Source organism: Heterodontus francisci, chromosome 2, assembly GCF_036365525.1.
Source record: "Heterodontus francisci isolate sHetFra1 chromosome 2, sHetFra1.hap1, whole genome shotgun sequence".
NCBI lineage: Eukaryota > Metazoa > Chordata > Chondrichthyes > Heterodontiformes > Heterodontidae > Heterodontus > Heterodontus francisci.
Genome location: NC_090372.1, coordinates 156,854,135 through 156,873,472, shown reverse-complemented (window position 1 = coordinate 156,873,472; position 19,338 = coordinate 156,854,135). Strand labels below are relative to the sequence as shown.

Here is a 19,338-nt window from a genome sequence, read left to right as displayed (position 1 = left end):
TGGAGACATCCAGGACAATTGCAGATATTTGTGTTGAGCAGAGTTCCAGAATTGCATAAGTAACAAGATAAGTACCAGTAGAACACCTATACTAAAAAATCAAGCTGGCAAGCATGAATTCAGCCAGAACTTTTCGAGGTCATCGATTAATTAATAGCAGCTCCCATAGACCTGTATGAAGAAGTGAATTTAGCTAGATTTAAATTTTTGTGTCTGTGGGGTCTTTTACTTTCTGATTGGCTAGCTCCAAAAAAAAAGCCACTAAAGTTTCCACCTGAGTAATCCATGTTAGCCCCAAACACTCATAGCCAGGCACCACCAATAGAACAGTTGTGTTTTCTAGATGATGTTTCAGGCCACACTATATTTGTTTCTTTTAAATTCTGCCTGTGGACAACTCATTTCTGTCAGTGTGTTATTTGCCGGTTAGTACTTTTCATGATTTGCTCGCCTAACGTATCTGTGCCTCCACTGGAACAATGGAGCCTGTTTATTAAAAGTAGACCAGTAGAATTGTGGAACTCAGTAAGTCTAACCTCACTGGGAATCTCGTGTATTCTTTTAAAGGGCCAGCAACATTAACATTGAGTTTCTGGCCCAACCATGCTGAAAATAAACAGATGCAATTCAAACTTTGGGGGTAATCAGAAAAAATATCTGTACATTGATCAGGGAAGGCCTGATGTTGCTTAATGCTAGGTACAATTTCTAGCTGGAAATGTGAGTAAACCGTCACAGTGCGAAGAATTAACACTAGAGTTTCACAGGCCCTTTTAACCCTTCCTGTAAATGCAGGCACACCACTAACTGCAGCATGAGTTCCACAAGTATGCATTTATATTTAGCAAAAGGGTGGGAGCTGTAAGGTTTTTTTTTCACAACTTGCGGTGAACAGGCCACAGACTGACAGGTACTTGGCCTCCAAGAAATGGGTTAAGGACCAGGTGTAATATTAGGTCTGTTGCCAGGGATAATGAGCATGAGGTAACTGAGAAAGGACAAAAATAACTTTCTATTTAAGTGCACTTTTTGCTAAACTTTCCATTTGAATTCAAGTCTAAAGTGATTTGTAAATTCTAATTTCATGAAGCAGATTGAGTTGACCAGCATTAAAATGCTCTTCTCAAGGTTAAATTATAAACATTGATTTGTGTATAGCCAGAAAAAAATGTGGCGCATATCTTGTGCTAAATTGCATTAACTCTAAGTGTGGTCTTATTAAATCCTCTTGATTTGTGTTCTGGTCAGTAGCAGAGATTTCGACTCCTCCCCTCAAAACTAGGAAAATCCTAGTTTTGTTTGCCCATTTCTGTAATTAGCAAAATCTTTTTTTGCAAACTGTGGGTTGTTTTTGGACCCAGTGGCCAGATTTAGGGAATGGATGAATGGTGATGTTCTCCAGCCTCTGCATACGAATTGGGAGCAGAAGTAGATCATTTGGCCCCTCGAGCCTGTTCCACAATTCAATAAGATTATGGCGGATCTGTTTGTTTTGAATTCCACACTCCCATCTGTGCCCGATAATCCTCGATTCCCTTGCCTAACAAGAATCTATCTACCTCCGCCTTAAAAATATTCAGTGCCCCCACCTCTACTACCTTCTGAGGCAGTGTTCCAAAGTTACACAACCCTCAAGATTTCTCCTCATCTGTCCTAAAAGGGTGACCCCCTAATTTTAAAACCGTGCCCACTAGTTCTGGACTCTCCCCCAAAAGAAACATCCTCTCCACATCCACCTTATCAAGACTGTTGAGGATCTTATAAAATTCATTCAAGTCTCCCTCACTGTTCACAGGAACTGCAGTAGAGGTCTTGAGACAAATTGGTGAGAGCAGCAGGGTTGGTTTTGTATGTCCTTATCCTAAAATAGGAAAGAATACGCTACACACTGCTTCAACTAATTACACTATTATAGGGACACGCTGACACTTAAAATCCTCATAATAAAATGCTACACTTTAAATCATCAATTTTGCAGTTGAATACTTTTGACGTAATGTTGGCTGATCTGTTGTTTTTGTTCTCTTCAGCAATTTTCTCAGTATGGTGGTGCACCGGGAGCTCCCGGTGGTGCAGGATATCCTGGGGCTCGTGGTGCAGGGTATCCAGGAGCTCCTGGAGCTGGAGGTTATGAAGCATTCCCAGGCCAACAACAGGACCCACTCTACGGATACTTTGCTGCAGTGGCTGGTCAAGTAAGTCCACTTACATTCATTAAATTTGGATTTGTAAGATTGTGAAGGCATCCCGATACAGTATAAACCTACTGGAACCATTGGCATTTTTAAAAGAAAAATGCTGATCACAGTGAGAAAAACTTTGTATGTAATTACAGTCTGATCCCAATCCAGCTCATGAATTGTTTGATAAATTGCTATAATGTGGTTACAATGGGAGATTTTGATTTTTGCATGAACTAGAATAGCATAACAGCTTAATGAGTAAAGGCAGTGAATTTCTAGAATGTACTCAACAGTTTTCTAGAACCGTTTTTATGTCAACAATTACCCTTTGTTTCCTGCCACTGAACCAATTTTGTATCCACCTTGCTGCATTTCCCAGATCCCATGGGATTTTATTTTTTTTGTAACCAATCTGCCATGTGGGACCTTGTGGTCTATGAATTTTAGCAAGGCTTTTGACATCAACTGCACTACCCTTATCTATCTTCCTTGTTACTAATTCAAAAAATTTGATCAAGTTGGTTAAACAAGATCTTCCCTTAACAAATCCATGCTGATTATCCTTGATTAACCTGTGCCTTTCTAAGTGATAGTTTATCCTGTCTCTCAGAATAAATCCCAATAATTTGCCCACTACTGAGGTTAGACTGACTGGCCTGTAATTATTCGGTCTATCCCTCACTCCCTTTTTAAACAGAGGTACAACGTTGTTAGTCCTCCAATCTTCTGGCACCACATCTGTATCCAGTGAGGATTGGAAAGTGATGGTTAGACCCTCTATTTCCCCTCTCGCTGCTTTTTAACAGCCTCGGGTACATTTCAGCTGGCCCGAGTGATTTTTTTTTTTTTAAATCCACTTTCAAGACTGCTAATCCCATTAATACTTCCCCTCTCCCTGTGTTTGAGTTGGCAATTGGTTGGGAGAAGGAGACTGTAAGGATAAAGGTAACTTTCTCTGGCAGAATGACACATTTTCCCGAGGGATCTGTACTGGGGCTTAAGCTTTTATTTATTTTATAGCACTTGGATGAAGGGTTTGAGAGTTGTATATCCAAATGTGCAGATGATAAATTAGGAGGCATAGCAAGTTGTGTGGATGGGAGGAGGATGTTCCAAAGGGCATAGACAGATTTGAGTGGGGAAAAACTATAGCAAGTGTTAGGTAATCCATCTTCGATCTGAGAAACCTAAATGAGAGTATGTACTTAATGGCGTTGCGACTAGGTGAGAGGTTTAGGGTTTCCTTTCAACCTTCACCTGGTCTTACCTATTTTTTTTTTTTATTTTTCAAAGCACTGTTTTTAGCTTTCCCCCTTGGTGAATCCTTGTTCACTGTTTTCCAATTATAAGGCAAAGAAACCAGCACCAGCAGGTTTTCTTGGGTTTAAAGAAGAAAAGTTGAAATTTATTAAACTTAAACTCTAATTTGGTTAATGCCCATGGATACACGGTGCGCTCATGCTAGCATGCATATGCGATACACACATGCCGATAGAGACAAGGAAAAGTTTAAGCTAATATCTGAGGAGGTTTTTTGTTACGGTTCTTAGAAATCACTGTGTAGTGTCTTTTTTTTTATTGCAGGTAGATCTTTGGGGCCCTGTATTCTTCTTAAGCCTTATTCGCTGTCGGAGACTTTTCTCTCTTGGGGTTCATGTGTCTTCATTGGATTTGGAGTTGTGAGAAAGAGATAGGAGCAGGCAGACTGGAGAGGGAGTGGCAAGCCAGCCAGGAGCATTCTTCTTTCTGCCCAAACTGTTTGTACAAATTCAAAAAACTCAGGTTGTCCAGCAAGTTAGTCATGTGACTAGCTGGTTTGGCCATGTCTGTTTGTGTATTCTGCCATCTTAGCAGTCCACCTAGAATGTGAGCTCCCGCACCTTCATTGTCTGGTGATCAAAGATCCACTGTGGGTTGAATGTGTCAGGGAATGGCTGCTTTGTCCTTCCAAACACTGTTAATATGCAAATGTCTTTCCAGCCAGGATCTGTCCATTTCTTTTTAAAGCAAGTCCTTTCTTCACTTCAACAGTAGTTTGAAATTTAATGGCCATTAGTGAAATTAATATGCCTCATGCTTGGCAGGTGGGGGCCTGCATGACCATGGTGAGACTGTGGAGAAGCAAATGGATTTGTGTTCCATGTGCACAGATCAATAAAAGCTAGGGCACCAGTTGATGGAAACCGCTAATTGAATATTGCCCTTTTATTTCAAGGGAGGTAGAATACAAAAGTTAAAGAACTGATGTTTCATTTGTATCCGGTCTTGGTTGGATTGATTTGCAGTACTGAGATTAGTTTTGGGCATCGCATCTCAGGAAGGATCTGTTGGCCTTTGGGGTTTACAGTGCAGTTTCATCAAAATCATTTTTGGGGCATAAAAAGCTAAATGATGAGTAAAAGAATTTTCAGGACATGCCAAGCTCAGGAGCGGAGGCAAATAGGGCCAAAATACTGGCACCAGCCAGCATGTCAGTTTGCCAAGGTGAGTTTGTTTGGGTCAGCAGGGGTGCCACCCCCCCCCCCCCCCCCCCCCCCCCCCCACCCCCCCACCCATGAGGCAGGCAGCCAATTAAGCTCATTAAGGGAGTGCAGCCAAAGGCCACCCTGCAGAAGGATACACTCCCTCCCTGCCCCACAGCAGTGGCCTGGCTGCTTTTTTTTTTTGTCTTAATTTATTTTTTAAAGGCTTTGTGAGAAGGCACTGCTATGTTGAAGCATCCTCTCAGTTAATTTTTTTTTTTGCAGGCTGTTGCTCCCCTCAAGCTGGCAGGCCTCTGGCCCTCCAGCTTTGACAGGCCATCTGTTGCCATTAATTGGACAAGGAACCTATCTCTGCCATTTAAATGGAAGCTCTGGTGAAAATCCCAAAGAGTGATTTTGTTTCTGCCCACCCAGGGCAGGTTTAGGACCCAGAAACAGTCCTGGTTCCCACCCCTGAAGTGAAAATTCAGCCCATGATCTTCAAAATGATAGAGACTTTATCTGGTAGATACTGAGAAATGATTACCGTTGGTGGAGGAATCCAGAACAAGAGAGTATAATCCTTTCAAATTAAGGCAAGGCCAATTAGGATATGAAATCAGGAAGCAGGTCTTCATTAAAAGGCTGTGGATGTTGAGGCATTTGAGATTTATAAGAGCTGCAGATTTTTGTTAAGCAAGGATAATGGTTATGGAGAAAAGACAAGTAAATGGAGTTGAGGTACAGTTCATCCATAATGTAATAGAATGGCAGAACAAGCCAAAGGGGCCTACTCCTGTTGCTATAATTTTTTTTTTCAGGCTTGCCTATAAACCATGTCAATCATTGAATCTTTCATCTGTAATTCTGCATCCATTCATATAAACCTGATGAAGCCAGAAATTGCGTACAGCCCAGTGTCCGATTGCTCAGTTGGTTATAGTGATACTTGCATAGTGACCTTTCACCTATCTATGGGTTTACTTACTATAATATGTAAAGTATTTTTGTGGCTGTTGGTATTGCCTTGGGGTGTGTATAATTGTGTTCCTTTTATAGAACCAGAGTATCTTGCAGCACAGAAGATCATTGCATCTATGCTGGCTCTCTTGAAGGAGCTATCCACAGTTCCATTCCCTTGTCCTTTCTCCAGAATGTTTTGTTCACTCAAATATTCATCAACTATCCATTGTAGATTTAAACTTGTTATGAATTCTGCTTCTTGGACTGTTTCTAGAAGGATGTGTCATGCCCTAACGAGCTTCTGTTTTTTAAAAAAAAAAGTCTCCCAATCCTTTCCCTTCATTCTTTACATGATCTTGCATTTTTCCCCTTTAATTACTAACTTATGAACTCTCTTTTTCTCTATTGTTGCTACTGAGGCAGGAGGAGTGCACTGTCGTTCTGTAGTTCCACTTCTCCAAAAGTCCAACATATGTTTAAATGTTTACCTAGTTACCAATGTGACCAATCATATACTCTACACTTTTTTTTCCCAGAATAAAATCCACTAACCAGGTTTCTTTAACAAATTAATACTACTTTTTTATTATAAAACAAGACTTATCCAGTAAAGATGCAAAGCATTAACAGTTTGAAATATGAATGTAAATAGATATTCCCATCTATATACCCAGCGCGCAGGCACACACTGGTTAGACAAAGAAATTTTCTCTACAGAGATCTCTGCAAAAAAAACAATAGAAAAGAATACTTTGGCCAAATACTTGTTAATTCTTGAAGGAAAAGAAGATATGGAATGATCTCAGTTGTCCCTTTTATTCTGGCATCTTTGACCTTTAAATAAAATGCATCCATGGAATCTCTTCCATCTTAATCCATCACCAAAATTCGAACACATGAATCCTTAAAAATATAGAAACACTTTCATAACGCCTTCATCCTTGAAGGAATGAAATGCCATTTTTAAATACATTTCCTTAAAAATGTGGAGGGGAAAAAAAACAAAATATTAAAACACATTTACATACTCCATTCTCAGTTACTCTTTTCCTGTAACTAATATAGTTCTGCTTTGTACCTTCTTTGTACTTGGATAACTCAAAGCAAAGTTAAATTCTAGACAAAGCATCAGTAATTTCTTTCTTTGCCGCAATGTGGATAATCGTTAATCAATAAGGCTGCAATAGTAAACTCCATCAGAATAGCCTGGCATTCTGGTTTTTGAATTTTTCCACAAAGACTAGGTGGTTATGATCTGTATATACCAGTGTGTTTCTGTAGTCGTGGCAGACATGTACTTCAAAATGCTTAAGAGCTAGTAGTAAGCCCAGGGTTTCTTTTTCCACTGAGTATCTTTTTTTTTTTGGTGTTGATTTTAGCTTTTTGGAAAAGTATCCCAGTGGCCTTTCTATGCCTGATTTGTCGTCTTGTAACAGGACTGCCTGACCCCCAGGTCACCAGCATCAATTGCTACCTTGCAGGGCTTGGTGAAATTTGGGACAGCCAATGTTGGTTCATTAATCAAAATGGCTTTCAGCCCCTCAAAAGAATCTTGGCACTCTCCTGCCAAGGTAGTGTTTTTTTTTGTAGCACATCAGTCAGTGGAGCAGCTATAATAAAATTTGGTACAAACTTGCGGTAAAAACCATACATCCCCAAAAACCTCATGATTTCTCACTTAGTCTTGAGGGAGGGGAACCCTATCAATGCTTGTACTTTTACTGTTTTTGGCAACACCTAGTCCTTTCCCTACTATAAGCCTGAGGTAGGTTACCCGTGCTTTTGCAAATTCACTTTTGGCAAGGTTTATCACCAAATCAGCCGACTGTAATTTTTAAAATGGAGCTTCTAGTTGTTCCAAGTGGTCCTTCCAAGTATCACTGTATACCAGCCCTTCGTCCAGGTAAAGCATAGAGTTGGGAACACTGGTTATCACTTGATTCATTAGTCTCTGGAAAGTTGCTGGGGCTTTTTTTTTTTAACCCAAATGGTATCACTCTGCATTGGAAAAGACTGTCTAGTGTGACAAAGGCTGGTATTTCTTTAGCTCAGGGTATTAAAGGAGCCTGCCAGTATTTCTTTAACAAATCCAATTTTATAAGGAACATGGATGGCACTGCCCACTCTGCCAATCCGGTCTTCCAAGTGAAGAATTGGGTAGGAGTCTGCCTTTGTTACTGCATTAACCTTTCTGTAGTCTATGCGAAATCTAGTTGAACCATCAGGTTTAGGCACTAACACCACTGGAGAACTCTAGCTGTTTTGACTGGGTTCAATTAGGTGGCTTTCCAACATGTATTGGATCTCTCCTTTCACCTGGATCTGGTTGTCTGGACTTGAGCTGTTTTATGGAAGAGGATTTCCCTACATCCACATGTATAGCTAAGATTGTACATCCTGGTTTGTCCCTACAGACTCTTTTTTGCTTTTATTTTTCAAAAAAAAAAACTGCAGATGCTGGAAATCTGAAATAAAAACAGTGTTGGAAATACTCAGCAGGTCTGGGAGAATTTGTGGAGAGAGAAGCAGAGTTAAAGTTTCAGGTCCGTGACCTTTCATCAGAACTCGAACATGAGACTCCTTTTAAATGCTGTTCTTAGCCTTGTTGGGTCTTGTTGTTCTGCATCTAAATATGAAAGCATAGTGTCTGTCTCCCCAACAATTCAGTGTTGGCTAACTGGATAGTAGGAGGTTCAATTTGGGAATTGTCTGACAATGTTGAAAATGCTGGTTACTTTAACCAGGAATTACTTCAGAGTTAGAGAGCAGGTGATGCTCATGCCAGTTGATCAGTCTCGGCCTCCTTTTGCCTCATCCTCACTATGCCTTTTCATCCTTCAGTGTCCTTACTACCTGACATACCTGTGCTTGCTTATCATCCTCCCAGCAATACTTTTTTTTCCAGCAATCTGGGGTGTCAATCAAATAATTTACTTTACCAATTCTTTTGACCACTTTCTATGGACCACTGAACTGTGCTTTCAGTGGATCACCCTGGGAAGACAGTATTACTAACGCTTCATCCCCTGGTTGAAGTGTTCGGCTCTTGGCATGCTTATCTGCCCATTTTCTTCATGATTGGGAAGTTTTCAGGTGTTCCTGAGCCACTTTGCAGGCTCTTGTGAGCTGCTCTTGGAACGCTGATGCATAATCGAACATTGAACGTTCATCCCTCTTCTTTAAAAACAAAAAAAAACCTTTCTTTGATTAGTTTTAGAGGACCTCCTGCCTCACATCTAAACTAATTCGAAAGGACTAAAGCTGGTAGACTCATTATGTGAATCCTTGGTGGCAACCAAAATAAATTCTAACCCTTTCTCCCAATCATGGGGATATTCATGACCGTCTGTCCTGACCATCATTTTGAGGGTCTGATGGTACCATTCCAAAGCCTCTTGTGTCTGTGGGTGGTATGCTGAGGACTTTAACTGTCATACCCAGATTACTCATAACTTGCTGAAAAACTTTAGACATAAAATTGGAACCTTGATCAACTGAATCTCAATTGGTAATTGATATCTAGTGAGCAACTAAGTTAACTTCTCTACCACTACCTTCTCAAGGGAATAGCCTCTGGGAACCGAGTCACCATATCTATGATGGTGAGTATATATTGGTGTCCTGCTTTTGTTTTTGGTACCAGTCCCACACAGTTTACCAACACCCTACTAAACGGTTCCCCAAAAATTGGTATGGGAATTTAAAGGTGCCCGTTTTATGGCAGGTTGTGGTTTTCCCACAGTGCGGCACATTTTACAAAACTGCATCACGCCCTTGTAATGACTTGGCTAGTAAAAATGTTGACTTACCTGTGAATGGGTCTTCCAATACCCATATGTCCCGCCATATGTATTTCATGGGCTATCCTTAATATTTCTTGGTGATACTTGGACAGTACCACTATCTTCATCTGCAGGTCTGTAAGGAAGTCTGCACTTCCTCATTAGGATCCCATTTTTAACATGGTAGCCTACCGGAACTCCCTTTGCCTCAGCTTCTGTTGGAGCCAGTTTTGCCGTTTATACTTAAATCTGGATCGCTGAGCCTTGATCAGAGAAGACTTGTTGAACATTTCCTTTAGATTATCCAAATTCCCAAAGAAGGTTTCAGATATCCAGTTATCTGTCTGTGTTGCCAATTTGACCTCTGACAATGGAACCTGTTTAGCCATTGTTTGGGTCACTACACATGAAGGAAAAATTTTTGGAACCTTTATTCTGGCGTCTCAAATATGTATGGACAGGTCGCCTAGGATCTTTTTCTGGAGCTGTTCTTTTCAGGCGGTGCTGAGAATTAATCTGGCCGGCTTTCCAGAAGCTTCTCTGGAGAAATGCAGTATCGGGTTTTAGCGCTCTCACATTGGAGTTTTCAGTGTCTCTCCAGAGAGGTGCAGGAAAGACAAGCTGGGTTTTCTTCAGGCTACAAACTCAAAACAGTCTTCAAAAATGAAGCTCACTCTTGAGCACCATAAATCTTGACTTCTTTTGTAAACACTTCCCATAGTCAGAAGGCACCTGTTGTTTTATTTAGCTGAAGACATGTGAAACCCAGTAAATGTTTTTAAACTGAAACTTCAAGTCCTAAAGTCCTTCCGTTGACTTAAAAGAAAACGACATCCATGGAATCTCTTCAGTCTTAAATGAATCCATCTGCACAATTCTAACACATGATTCCTCAATTAAAAAAGCACTTTTAACCTTGTCAAAACCTTTTTTGATTTTTGAATGCCTCCATCAGTTCTCCAAATGTTCTCATCTCCTCATAACTGAAGTCTTTTTTTTCCCCATGCTGTCGTCTGTATACCTATGTACCCTCTGTATGGACTTGACATTTTTCCAAAAGTAGGACACTGGGTGCAATATACTGACTGCGGTGGAAATGTAGCATTGCTCTTTGCTTTTATATTCAGTACCATGATTTGTAAAACCTAGTATTCAATATGCTTTTTTCATAGGTTCGTTAACATGTCCTCCAGCTTTAAGATTTTTGTATCGTAGCCCTTAAGTTTATTTGCTGTACCTTTTTTTTTTGAAATTTTTTTGCCATTGCATAACACTGCCATTGAATAACGATTAACTGAAAAATAGTGCATGCATTTTGTATTTATTGTGAAAAATAAAATTCTTAACCATTTCTGCTAATATGGGGAGTACAGTTTTTACCCATATTTTAAGATCAACAGAACTTTTTTCACCCAATTTCAAAAGTAAACTAAATGTAAATGTGAAGGGCTTCCCTTCTGTTCCTTGACTTCTCTGGGGATAGACCACTAATATTCATTTATAAGCCCAGCGACTCCCAAAGCTACCTCGACTGCACTTCACACCCTGCCTCCTATATGGACTCCATTCCATTCTCCCAGTTTCTCCGACTCCAACGCATCTGCTCTGATGATGCAACCTTCCACAACAGCACTTCTGATGTCTTTTTTTTTTCCTCAACCAAGGATTCCTCCCTTTTTCCACCCCGCCCCCACCCCCACACTGTGGTTGACAAGGCCCTCGACTGTGTCCAGCCCATTTCCTGCACTTCTGGCCTCTCTCCTTTCCCTCCCTCCCAGAACCGCAACAGGGTTCCCCTTTTCCTCACACGCTGCCCCAGCAACATCCACATCCAGCGGATCATCCTCCGCTACCTCCACCCTGATGCCACCACCAAACAAATCTTCCCTTTCCCCTCCCCTGTCCACATTCTGAAGGAAACGTTCCCTCTGACACCCTGGTCTACTCCTCCATTTACCCCCAACACCTCATCCACCTCCCCATGCAATCGCAGGAGGTGTGATACCTGGCCTTTTTCTGTCTGTCTGCCCCAAACCCTCCTTTTCAGGTGAAGCAGCGATTTTTACTTGTACTTTCAATTTAGTATACTGTATTTACTGTTCACAATGCGGTCTCCTCTACACTGTGGCGACCAAACGCTGATTGGGTGACAGCTTTGCTGAACATCTCCACTCAGTCTGAAAATGTCACCTCGAGCTTCTGGTCACTTGCCATTTCAACACAATCCACCCCCCCCCCCCACCTGCTCTCATGCCCCCATCTCTGTCCTGGGCTTGCTGCAGTGTTCCAGTAAACATCGATGCCAGCTCGAGGAACAGCAGCTCATTTGCCGATTTGGGCACGCTACAGCCTACCAGACTGAACATTGTGTTCAATAATTTCAGAGCATGACTGGCCCTTTTATTTTCTTTAAACCATGTGTCTCCACAGATGCTTTCATGTTTGCGTTTTTGGCTATGGTTGTTCATTATTCTGTTGTTTAGCATCCTCTCTGCACTAATGCTTTGTCTTTCATCGCACCAATTAGCACACTCTCTCTTTGCCTTTGCCCCATGTCCTCCTTGTCAGTTAATCTCTCCGGCCCCCTGTCCTATCAACACCTTCCCTTTTGTTCGTGTTTTTTTTTTTCCCCACTCCTGCTTTATTTGCTTAAAACCTATTGCATGTTTAACCATGCCAGTTCTAGTGAAAGGTCACTGAGCTGGAACATTAACTCTCCTTCTCTCTCCACAGATGCTGCCAGACCAGTTGAGTATTTCCTGCATTTTGCTTTTATCTAAATGTCAGAGATTTTTAAAAATTGAAGCTGTTGCAACATATTTCACATGAGTTTTTATTACTGATGTGTGTTGTGTATTGAGAAATTTGTTCCTTTTGGCTGGACTTTTATGGCTCCCCACAGGAAGGGGGTGGGGAGTGGGGAAAGGAAGGGAGAGATGTCTCAAATTGAGTGGGAGGCAAAGGGTGCCGTTCCCCAACGTCTTTCCGCACCCGCTACAATTTTACCAGGGGCAATGGCGGGAAGTAGCCCACCTGCCCCAGGCCGGTCGAGGCCCTGCAGTGGCCAATTAACTGCCACTTAAGGGCCTTCAGCCGCCACTGCTGGTATATTACCAGCTGTAGGATGCACCCTATGCCCATGGAGGGCCCCACCCTCCTGAAGCGACTTTTTTTTTTCTTCCCACCCCAACATGCCTCGGCAAGGCTCCACAAACTTACCTTTTTTTTTCCTCAGGGCTGGTGTCCTCCTTGCTGCTGAAGCTGGGTGCAGTCCCAGCAGCGGCCGTCGCTCCCGGTGATGCTGCTGGAACTGAGAGCTGTCGGCCCACTGGCCAGCAGCTGTTGGAGATGGGACTTTCTGCCTCAAAGGTGGAAGTCCCACCAGAGTCGACTTACGAACTTACAAACTTGGAGTAGGAGGAGGCCATTTGGCCCCTCGAGCCTGCTCCGCCATTCAATAAGATCATGGCTGATCTGTTTGTGTCTCAAATTCCGCACTCCCATCTACCCTTATGAATAACCTTTTATTTAATTTCTTGTTAGGCAAGGAAATCATCTACCCCGCCTCAAATATTCAATGACCCTGCCTCCACCACCCTCTTGAGGCAGAGAGTTCCAAAGTCGCATAACTGTCAGAGAAAACATTTCTCCTCATCTGTGTCCTAAAAGGGCAACCCCTAATTTTAAAAACATGCCCCCTAGTTTTGGTCTCCCACATCTACCTTGTCATGACTGTTCAGGATCTTGTGTACTTCAATCAAGTGCCCCCTCACTCTTCTAAACTCCAGTGATTACAAGGCCATATGAAATCAGAGCGTAGCTCCCAGGCCTGACTGAGGCAGGGTTGCCCCTGACTTTTTGGCTGGTGGGTGGCCTCTTGCCCAAAATAAAATTCCAGCCTTTTGGTCTCGCCAATATTTTAATTGAAGGAAATTTCTGCTCATCCAATGCTCTCTGATCAGCTTCTGGATACCTGATTGGCACTGCAGCTCATTGATTAAATGCAGAAGGGGCATAGTGCAGTATTTGGCAAGGGCCTTGTGTAAGTACAGACTGGTGCAGTGTGACTGCTGCTCTGATTTGCCTGCCTGTTTTTGGGTGCAAGTCCACTTTCTGCCTTTTGGTGGTTATTGTGTTATGGTATTTCAACCATTCTAATGGTCTTGTTCAGAAGGTGGACTATAAATATAAAGAGCAACTTCCTGTATAGTTGTTCATTGCAAAATTAACTTCAGGGGAGACCTGATCTTGGCGAACAAACATTATTCCTGTCTGTGTTAGTGTGACATGTTTAATTTATTTTCAAATATACTTGCTGATTTAGCATCACTTGATACTGTAATCACAGGTGAAGCAATGAATTACCCCTCCCACTAATTTTTTTAATTTTCTCTTTTAGAGCAATAATCTTAAGTCATGTTTATAGACTATTATATTCAACCTACAATCCTATTAATGTGTCAAACTCCTGTTGAATATCTTCTAGTCTGGCACTAACCGTAGGCCCTGGGCCTTATACCAGTGTTGTCATTTTTCATGTTGATATGCAGCTTTTCTTGTAGGATGGTCACATAGATGCTGAGGAACTTCAGAGATGTCTTACTCAATCTGGCATCAGTGGCAGCTACAAACGTGAGTTGTAAATATTTATAAAACACACTGACAGATTATTATTTCAGTATTCTGCATAATACGCTCATCCAGTCCAAAAATCTGTGGGGAAAACAAAATCCGAAATGTTTTCAGCCATTTCTATTTGTGGAACAAATTGTTGGACAGTATGTTGGCTGGATCCTTGTTCCTTGTGTGTAGACTATGAATGGCTCGCAAAATCGGGAGCTGTCAGATTGCAATGGGTTAAGAGAGGCTGCAGCTTGCTTGTTGGCCTTGCAGTAGAAATCTCCTTTCTGTACTCAGTAACCACAAGTGACAATTTTTGTGTAATATCTTTCCTTGTTCCAATTGACTCTGCCTGACCTTTTTTTATGCCATATATTTATAAAGGAAAATATGGACACTATAAAATGGAAATCTTTCAAGCATTACCATTGTATATTTTTTGCTAATGGGCTAATTGTAATTTTTTTTCAATTTCTCTCCTATGCAAAGACTTCATATTTTGTCAAGCAAACTTGCTCTATAGTCTAAATTACTTTGTCATATGAACAAATGATTTTGGAGCATAAGTAGGCCATTCGCCACCTCAGGCCTGCTCTGCCATTCAATAAGATCATGGCTGATCTGTTTGTGCTTCGAATTCCATGCTCCCATCTACCCCCCGATAACCCTTGATTCCCTTGCCTAACAATCTATCTACCTCCACCTTTTAAAAATAGTCACTAACCTCTGCCTCCACTGCCTTCTGAGGCAGAGCATTCCAAAGTTGCACACCCCTCACAAAATATTTCTTCTCATCTGTCCTAAAAGGGCGGCCCCCTAATTGTAAAACAGTGCCCCCCCTAGTTCTGGACTTGCCCACAAGAGGAAACATTCTTTCCACATCCACCTTGTCAAGATTGTTCAGAATCTTAAACTTCAATCAAGTTTCCCTTCACTCTTCTAAACTCCAGTGAAAACAAGCCCAGTCTGTCCAACCTTTCCTCATAAGACAACCCGCTAGTTCCAGGTATCAATCTAGTAAACCTCCTCTGAGCTGCCTCCTTCACATTTACGTCCTTCCTTTTAAATAAGGAGACCAAAACTGCACACCGTTTTCGAGATGTGGTCTCACCAATGTCCCGTATAACTGAAGCAGAACATCCTTACTTTTATTTTCAACTCCTCTTGTAATAAAGGATAGCATTCCATTAGTTTTTTTTTTACTTGCTGTACCTGCATATTAACTTTTTGTGACTCATGCACCTCGGAATTCTGCAGTTGTCCTCTGTTCAAGTAAATGCATACTTTGGTTCTGCCGTCACAAAGGAGGAAACAAATATCATACCAGAAATGTTGGCGAACACCAGGTTTAGTGAGAAGAACTGAAGGAAAATCAGTATTAGTAGAGAAATGGTGTTGGGGAACTTGATGGGATTTATCGGCCTTCAATCCTCAGGGCCTGATGGTCTGCATCTCAGAGTACTTAAGGAAGTGGCCCTGGGAATAGTGGATGCATTGGTGATCATCTTCCAAGATTCTATAGACTCGAACAGTTCCTACAGATTGGAGGGTAACTAATGTAACCCCATTATTTAAAAAGGGAGGTAGAGAGAAAGCGGGGAATTATAGACCAGTCAGCCTGACGCTAGTAGTGGGGAAAATTCTAGAGTCCATTATCAAAGATTTTATAGCAGAGCACTTGGAGAACAGTGGTAGAATCGGACAGAGTCAGCATCGGTTTACAAAAGAGAAATCATGCTTGACAAATCTACTAGAATTCTTCGAGGATGTAACTAGTAGAGTTGATCAGGAAGAGGAGCCAGTGGATGTGATTTATTTGGACTTTCAGAAGGTTTTCGACAAAGTCCCACATAAGAGATTAGCGTGTAAAATTGAAGCGCATGGGATTGGGGGTAGTGTATAGCGATGGATAGAAAATTGGTTAGCAGACAGGAAATAAAGTGTAGGGGTAAATGGGTCTTTTTCCAAATGGCAGGCAGTGACTAGTGGGGTACTGCAAGGATTGGTGCTAGGACCCCAGATATTCACTATATATTAATGATTTAGATGAGGGAACTTCATGTAACATCTCCAAATTTGTAGATGACACAAAACTGAGTGAGTTGTGAGGAGGATGCAGAGAGGCTTCAGGGTGATTTGGACAAGAGTGAGTGGGCAAGTGCATGGCAGATGCAGTATAGTGTGGATAAATGTGAGGTTATCCACTTTGGTAGAAAAAACAGGAAAACAAATTATTATCTGAGTGGGGAATATGCAACGAGACCTGGGTGTTCTTGTACACCAGTCGCTGAAGGTAAGCATGCAGGTCCAACAGGTGGTTTTAAAAAAACAAACTGTATGTTGGCCTTCATAGCGAGAGGATTCGCGTACAGGAGAAGGGATGTCTTGCTGCAATTATACAGGGCCTTGGTGAGGCTGCACCTGGAATATTGTGTGCAGTTTTGGTCTCCTTTTATCTGAGGAAGGATGTTCTTGCTATAGCGGAAGTGCAGCGAAGGTTTACCAGACTGATTCCTGGGATGGCGGGACTGACATATGAGGAGAGATTGATTCAGTTAGGATTATATTCACTGGAGTTGAGAAGAGTGAGGGGGGAATCTCAGAAACCTAAAATTGTAACAGGACTTGACAGGGTAGATGCAGGAAGGATGTTCCTGATGGTGGGGGACTCCAGAACCAAGGGTCATAGTCTAAGGATACGGGTAAACCTTTCAGGACTGAGATGAGGAGAAATTTCTTCATCCAGAGTGGTGAGCCTGTAGAATTCGCTACCACAAAGCAGTTGAGGCCAAAACATTGTATGTTTTCAAGGAGTTAGATATAGCTCTTGGGGCAAAAGGGATCAAAGGATATGGGGGGAAAGTGGGAACAGGTTACTGAGTTGGATGATCAGCCATGATCATAATAAACGGCGGAGCAGGCTTGAAGGGCTGAATCTCCTCCTGCTCCAATTTTCTAGGTTTCTTTTGCTCTGCTTTTTTATTCTTCCTGCCAAAGTGAACAACTTCACATTTTCCCACATTATACTCCATCTGCCAGATTTTGGCCCACTCGCTGAACCTATCTATATTGGTCTACAAACTCCTTATGTCCTCTTCACAACATACTTTCCTGCCTATCTGTGTTATCTGCACATTTTAGCTGCCATGCCATCTCTCCCCTCATCTAAGTCAATGATCTAAATTGTAAAAAAAAAACAAAGTTGAGGCCCCAGCACAGACCCCTGCAGGATTGCACTCGTCACATTCTGCCACTCAGACGAGGACTCATTTTATGCATGCTTTGTTTTCTGTAAGCCAGCCAAACTTCTATCCATGCTAATATGTTACCATCTACACCATGAGCTCCGACTTTGCACAATAACCTTTTTATGTGGCACCTTGTCAAATGCCTTCTGGAAATCCAAGTACAGGATGTCAGCATGCTCCCCTTTATCTTACTCATTTGATAGCAAGCTCACCTGTGAGTCAGAAGGCTTAAAGTTTGTCTCATTCCAGAATTTGAGCAGGTGGAAAGGACTGCGAAGAGGCCACCTTTTATTAGAATTAATATTTAGAACATGTTGGCTGCATATTGTTAACAACAAATCCATCATGTTAGTGGGTTTGCTCTTAGTGCAAAGTTTACATTTCAGATTTGCTGCTTGTCCTTAATCATGCCATGCAGATTCATAATGAATCATGAACATCTGTAACTTTGTGCCTTGTAGAGTTGTTGTATAACTTTTTTTTTAACTACTGGCTGTGATTCTTTCAAAACATCTTCCTTTTTCCATTTACTCCCCCATGCCCATGCTATGAGTATTCAAATGGCATAATTATTTTTATCCCCAGCAAACCCACTAGTTGAATTTCGAGCTTGGTGTTCCAATATTTATCCCTCAACCCAACATCACTAAAACAGATTATCTGATCACTGTTTCTGGGAGTTTGTTGTACCCAAATTGATTGGCCTGTTTCCTACATTACAATAGTGACTACACTTCAAAAGTACTTAATTAGCTGTTATGTACTTTGGTATGACCGGAGGTGAAAGCCACTATATAAATAGCTCTTTTTCATAACAGAGCTTGGAGAACCCTAGGTTCAAGAATGCTGCAATGCCCATGGGGGAGCAACATAAATTGTTTAAGTGTATGTGTGATCAACAGCTCTGGTGCAGACAGTTAAACCATTTTTACTACAGAACACACCTTTTCAAAGGTGATTTATATTGTAAATTTTGTGGGGCGTTCTAACCTATTTTCTTTCTACAGCATTCAGCATGGAGACCTGCAGGCTAATGATTTCCATGTTAGATGTATCCTTTTTAATTACAAAAGTTAATTTACTACAGAATTACACATTTTTAAAAACGAGTAGTCATGTCTGCTTTGAGATTGAAGTTGAACTTCCTAGTAGGAAGATAGTTGAGTTTTCAGCTGTCATTGTTTTTATTACAAAAGATAATCCAAATCATTTGCAGATGCTGGAAAATTTAAGAGGAACAATGTTTAAGGTTTCCATTAGCTAGGTTTTAATTTTTTCCGAAGGTGTTCCCTTACCCCTCCCTATAGCATACAAGCTGTGACTCCTCGAACTCTGTCTCCTCTATCATCCTCCAGATGCCTGCAGGACAGGCCCGCCAAAGGAAGTTGTGGGGAGATTTGTTAGAGGTGTACAAGATTATGACCGGTTAAGATAAGGTAGACAAAAGCTATTCCAGTTAGCTGACGGTAAAAGGACTAGGGGACAGGGACTTGAGGTTTTTGGCAAGACATACTTGGGGGCTGTAAGAAAGAGCATTTTTACGCAGCAAGTGGTAATAACCTGGAACACGCTGCCTACGAGGGTGATGAAAGCGGAGATGATCAATGATTTCAGAAGGAAATTGGATGGGTACTTGAGTTAAGTAAACTTGTAGGGCTATGCAGGTAGACTGGGGTTATGGGACAGACTAGATTGCTGTCAAGGATCTGCATGGACTTGATGGACTGAATACCTCCTTCTGTGCCATAATGATTCTATGATAACTTGCCAAGATTTCTTCAATATCACCTTCCAAACCTGCAACCCCTACTATCTAGAAGAACAAGGGCAGGGGCCACATGGGAACACCACCACTTGCAAGCTCCCCTCTGAGTCATTCACCATCCTGACTTGGAACTGTATCGTCGTTCCTTCACTGTCACCTGGGTCAAAATCCTCTAACTCCCTTCCTAACAGTACCATGGATATACCTACACCATGTGGACTGCAGCGGCTCAAGAAGACAGCTCCACATCACCACCTCGAGGGGAAATTAGGGATGGCCTTTATATACTGGCCTTGCCAATGGCACCCACATTCA

At 41.7% G+C, this 19,338-nt stretch overlaps 1 protein-coding gene across 1 annotated transcript in view; it reads left to right on the top strand.

Moving 5' to 3' along the window:
• Positions 1–19,338, top strand: part of LOC137347775 (sorcin-like) — a 43,918-nt gene that overhangs the window by 15,250 nt on the left and 9,330 nt on the right. The window contains exons 2-4 of the mRNA XM_068012739.1: positions 2,031–2,195; positions 13,953–14,022; positions 18,266–18,309. Of these exons, the coding sequence (XP_067868840.1) occupies positions 2,031–2,195; positions 13,953–14,022; positions 18,266–18,309 (279 nt within the window). The remainder of the gene's footprint in view (positions 1–2,030; positions 2,196–13,952; positions 14,023–18,265; positions 18,310–19,338) is intronic.